The following is a 5,631-nucleotide window of genomic DNA, read 5'->3' as shown; positions in this document are numbered from 1 at the left end:
ACGGAAACATGAAGAGCGACATCATTACTTTATAATTAATCATAAATTGTGCATTACTCTCATTAATTATGAAACTATATAGCAGTTCTTAGTGAGGTATGCAAAAAATAGTAGTTACTGATTAGCTAATAGTGAACCTCATTCAACTGAAAGCTATTATTAACTAATTCGTTAATCAGTTTTTTTAGAGTTTAAAACAGTATTCTAAAGTGTTACCAAAAACACATTTTCTGAAGCAACCATGTCATTTTAGCTTGCTACTATAAGTCTTTGAGCTCTTTTGCCGTTACTCGTGTTTCATGGGACTCAACCCAAGCACATCGCAAGTGTAATGATGTACCAGATGAGCCACCAAGCTACTAGTGTTCATTTCAGATGAAAACTGTGTGAGTTGTGTGTATAGGTATGTTTTAAAGATTTTTTAAAAAGAAGTATGTTTTTCCAGTGATGCTATGTATGAAACTTCACTGTATTGGGATGTTTTGATGAATCTGACTTATTGTTATTCCCAGTGAACTCCGTCTTAACTGTGTTTCTTGACTTTTAGAAGAGTTTAGAAGAGTTTAAGAGTTTAACTTTTAGTTGGAGAGTATATTTTGCACCATCCCATTATATAAACAGATTGAGAGCAGTCAGAGTTTTAGAGCCTCATGCACTCCCATAGCCGAGAGTCGGCGGTTGATGTTTCGGTAACGGCAGCGTAACAGGTCTTTATAAGTTGAACGCAGGTCTCGGTTGAAGAAGGCGTAGATGAAAGGGTTCATGAGCGAGTTGGTGTAGCCCAACCACAGCAGTACCCGCTCCAGCCAGACAGGGGCACAACTGCAGAGCAGCCCGCAGATGAACGGCCGCGCTGTGGTGAAGAGGAAAAACGGCAACCAGCAGAACGAAAAAATTCCCACGATCACCCCAAGAGTGGTGGCCGCCTTCTGCTCCCGCCTGAAAATCGAGGCGCTCCGACGTTCGCGATTCAACAGGCAGGAGAGGGTGGAAAACTCCTCGGTAGCTGCAGGGTTCTTCATCCCTTGCATGCAGAGCCCCTCTACAGTTCCCAACGCTGGTTCAGGACAGGCCATCTGAATTGGGGGAAGTGCGGCGAAGTGGTGTTTGGCCCCACTTTTGCGGGCAGCTTTGAAAATCTTGTAATACATGAAAAGCATGACCACCATTGGGATGTAGAAGGCCACAGCTGTGGAGTAGAGGGTGTAGCCCACATCCTGGCTGATCAGACACACTCCCGCAGTGTTGATGTTCTGAGCCCAACCGCAGAATGGTGGCAGAGTGATGGATGCAGACACCAACCAAACGCCAACTATCATCTTGGCCATAAGCTGTCCATTCTGTCTTGCTGGGTAGGTCAAAGGGCGAGTGATTCCGAGGTATCTGCGGAAACAGAGGATAACGCGTTTAATGTGGTAACTTCATATGACATGTTTCACGTTTTAGCAGAGAACTGCATTCCTCAAAACGATTGAACCCAAATATCTCACACCTACCATGGTATATGCCAGATATGGCTCAAAATTCCTCAAAAGCACCAGACCCAAGAAATTCCTACTGACCTGAATTTTCCCAACAAACGGAGTAGAAAATACGTTGTGTTCACAGCTAAATCTATGGTATGTCAGACAATCCGACTAACCAAGCAACTCGGCCAACAAAAGTAGCATCCGAATATGCCTACATCCCTATCATATAGTGGGGGGAAAACAGTATGTGAAATGTGTAGTAGGTCCAAAATGACAATTCATAAACCATTAGGCATAAAGTACCAGGATGACCTACTACTACTGCCGATATTCTGAGTAGTAAATCGACTGACAGCGAAAGGCACACGACCTGCATTCCTCACCAAATGAAGTATATACTCAGTTTGTCAGACGCTCCATTGGATTCATATACATATAAGAACAGTATTGGATTGAGTTCACAATCAGTTTTTCTTTCTTTCCGAATGCACTCAGTGTCAAGGGAACAATCTACATTTCTCTATGTGCTTTAAACTTGCATTAAGATGTTCAACTTAATGTTTCAGTTGGCTGTCAAAAAGTTTCAAACAGCATTAAGCATATTCACTCTAGTCTATGGCTTCAAAAGCTTTCAAAAATAATTATAAATATGTAATGTTTGCATTAGCAGTAATTCTTGCTGCATCTCTCTCTTCTCTGTGCTGTTAAGTCACGATGTAATGCTTATAGGTATACCCGTGGACATGAAATAAGGAATATAGCCTGTTACAGGTGTTTCTGATCTCATTGTCCACATAATTAATATCGAGACTGAAACGCACCTCTAAAGTTCACAGTTAGAGCTGTGGCTTGGGGGTTATTGTGATCCAACATGTTTAGCTTTGGTGACGCGAGTTTGAATCATTGAAATGAAAATTAAAAAACACATTTTCTAGAGATTTTACCACAAATCATTGCATTCATTAATCAAAATCTGATTTCATCCAAATCTGTTTCATTGCAGTGAGCATTTCTGAAGACTTCAGTGTAACTAAAGGTTCTGTAAATTTTGAATAGCATACGGTACATTGGCTTCTCTTTACCTACTGAAGCAGAAAGTCTCTATACCCTTTCCTACCTCTAAAAATAAAAGCTTTCATTTCACGCATGAGAATCCCTCTGATCAAGAAAGGGCTTAGAGACACACTTATTGGACCTGACACTTAAGGTAGTTAAAACCTTTCATACACCTACATAGGAACTCCATATAAATCGCTGAACCATGAAACCATTTTAAATTAGTTGCTAAAGTGCTCTCTTTAACTTTTTAAATTTTGTTTAATATACAGACAATTAAAACATAATGAGTTAAAGATATCAAATATAATTTGGAGGTTATATTAAAGGTAAATCATTATTTATTTATTTACTTTAAAAAAAGGTTTGTTCAAATAACCCTACAGTACATATATAAGCCATAGTAATAGTGATGTTTGTATTAGCAAGCACCACTCATGATATGCAGATGACTGAAAGCACTTCATGACATCATCAAACACTGCTATCAAATAGGCTAAATCAGCAGGGTAGCATCTTTTGATGTTGAGTACTGTCTACACTCCAGTTTGCTCTTTGTGCCTCCTGTCATACTGGATGAAATACAGCCCACTTGCAGAAGTCTCTCAGAAAACATGAATAATAACTGGATTGAAAACAGTAAAATTGAAATGGGAGATGAACAATGTAGTCTGGGGCACTTCTCAAGATTGGACGGCTGATGCTAACAGTGGCAGGTCAAGCAAATGAGCGGAAGTTACTGTGACTCTTAATGAGAAATGATTTGAGAACCAGCAAAAGGATTACAAGGGACTGCAAGGACAGACATTGGTAGTTACGAAACCCAAGCTTTGAATGCCATATTCGGTCATTATGACAAAAGCAGCTAATGCTAAACGTAAGATTAACAAGCTTTCATTCAGACAGACAGGTGGATGAATGCGTTTCATTCTGAGTATCATCAGCAAGCACTTAAGTCAGTGTCTGCGTATTTCAGTCATGGGCATGATGTAATCACAGCATAAAATTCGCTGCTCCTGTAATTGATTTGAAAACAGCATTTGCTGTTGCAAAACCCATTGAGATACCTTTATCATCATAAGGCATCATAAGTGTACTCCACCTCAAAAACTAAGGCAAGCTCCAAAAGCTGGCCAAATAAATACAATCAAATGTCCCCATAACAGAGCAGGGAGTTCCAGAGCCTATTTTAATAGTTTTGGTTAACATTAGCAATACTGTTTTTATAGGGGCTTTCTCACCGGAGGTACCTTTTCTTAGTTCCTAGAGCTATTGGTGAAAGTACCCTGATTTTGGCACGTTTGCCCCGCAGGAACTATTTTAGTTCTAGGAACTCTTTTGGAGGAACTCATTTAGCTCCTATTTCAGAGTCAGGGCCGGTTGCATAAACATAGCCATTACGTTAAGACAGTCTCTTAAGTTCTAGTATGACCCACTAGCAGTTAGTCAGGGGCAGTCAGTCTTACTTTTCGGTATTAAATTAGGCCGATCTACGTTTTTATGTAAATGATTTAAAAAAGCTATTAACAGTCTAAAAGAAACAAATTTGAGGTCTAACTTGTAAGACTAGTCTTAGAGGTTTATGCAACTGGCCAAGTGTCTACTGGCGGTGCGAATGCAACCAGAAAACGTTCCTAGGGGAACCATTAGTTCTCAGGGAACCACCCAGCTGGCTAGTTCCTAGAACTAAGTTCCTAGAACTATCCGGTGCGAAAGCCCCTTATGCTTGAGTATTGCGCTGTTAGCTTAGCAACATGCTAATATCAATTACAAAATGGCAATCTAAATTGATTTTAAATAAGTAATTTTGCACAAAGTCTGCTGAGTGGAACATCATTTGTATGCCGTTTGTAGCATCCCAAGTGAGATTGCATGACAATTAGCAAGTTCACTTAGAAGGAAGCTGTCTATTTGCAACTAAGCAGCTCATTAGGTTTTGGAACCCATGTTATTTTGTAGCAGCTGATTGTCTGAAGCTAGCACAAAGCAAGAGTTTTTTTGTAGCATGATAGGCAGACAAAAGCGAAAAAACAGATCAAAGCAAAATTGAAGGTCTTAATATGACAGGATTGTTATAGGTGGTAATGTGTAGATTACATCAGTATTTCTGAATTTTCACCGCAGCGTTCAGTTATGTGTAACGAAAAGCGCTCTTGAACCTTCAAATGTATCAGAGCAAATTAACTTGAGAGAACAGCAGTAGTCGAAAAAAAGAAAGAAAAATTCTGAGGGGACATCATTAGAGAGTTGTATTTTCAGTATCATCTGACCTTCAAACCCCTTTTGTGAATAGTTTTATTAAGAGGATCTGTTCAATTTGATACATTACACTAATTTGCCTCAACTGGATCTTTCATGTCTGTTGTATTTTCGCTTTCACATGCATTTGTGAATGGTTTTAAGTGTGCAATATATACCTGATTTTGCTAGTCATACCCCTTTGAATAACATATAATTTCATATATGCCATATACTAATATGTCTCTCCATACCATCCTCGATCTGTCAGTGGATCTCCAGCTTCCTGACGGACCGGCAGCAGCGAGTGAGACTGGGGAAACACACATCCAGGACTCTCACCACCAGCACTGGCGCCCCTCAAGGGTGCGTTCTCTCCCCACTTCTCTTTTCCCTGTACACTAATGACTGCTCTTCTAAAGACCCCTCTGTTAAGCTCCTGAAATTTGCAGACGACACCACTGTCATCGGTCTCATCCGAAACGGTGACGAGTCTGCTTACAGACTGGAGGTTGAACAGCTGGCTGTCTGGTGCAGTTACAACAACCTTGAGCTGAACACGCTCAAAACAGTGGAGATGATCGTGGACTTCAGGAGGAACAGCTCAGCACTCCCCCCACTCACCATCATGAACAGCACTGTGGAAGCAGTGGAGTCATTCAGGTTCCTGGGCACTTCCATCTCTCAGGATCTGAAGTGGGACAATCACATTGACACATTGGGACAAGCCCAGCAGAGACTGTACTTCCTTCGCCAGCTGAGGAAGTTCAACTTGCCACAGGAGCTGCTGATTCAGTTCTACTCAGCCGTCATTGAGTCTGTCTTATGCACATCCATCACTGTCTGGTTTGGTTCAGCTACCAAATCA

General features: G+C 40.7%; 1 protein-coding gene across 1 annotated transcript in view; it reads right to left on the bottom strand.

The window, feature by feature from the left end:
• Nucleotides 1–632: 632 nt before the first annotated feature.
• htr7b (5-hydroxytryptamine (serotonin) receptor 7b) overlaps nt 633–5,631 on the bottom strand; it is an 8,162-nt gene continuing 3,163 nt past the window's right edge. The window contains exon 2 of the mRNA XM_077242006.1: nt 633–1,383. Within this exon, the coding sequence (XP_077098121.1) occupies nt 633–1,383 (751 nt within the window). The remainder of the gene's footprint in view (nt 1,384–5,631) is intronic.

The sequence above is a fragment of the Siphateles boraxobius genome, unplaced genomic scaffold (assembly GCF_051911475.1).
Source record: "Siphateles boraxobius isolate OS27281-9 unplaced genomic scaffold, OSU_SipBor_1 25, whole genome shotgun sequence".
NCBI lineage: Eukaryota > Metazoa > Chordata > Actinopteri > Cypriniformes > Leuciscidae > Siphateles > Siphateles boraxobius.
Note: the sequence above shows the minus strand (reverse complement) of the source record. Positions and strands in the feature narration are given on the sequence as shown.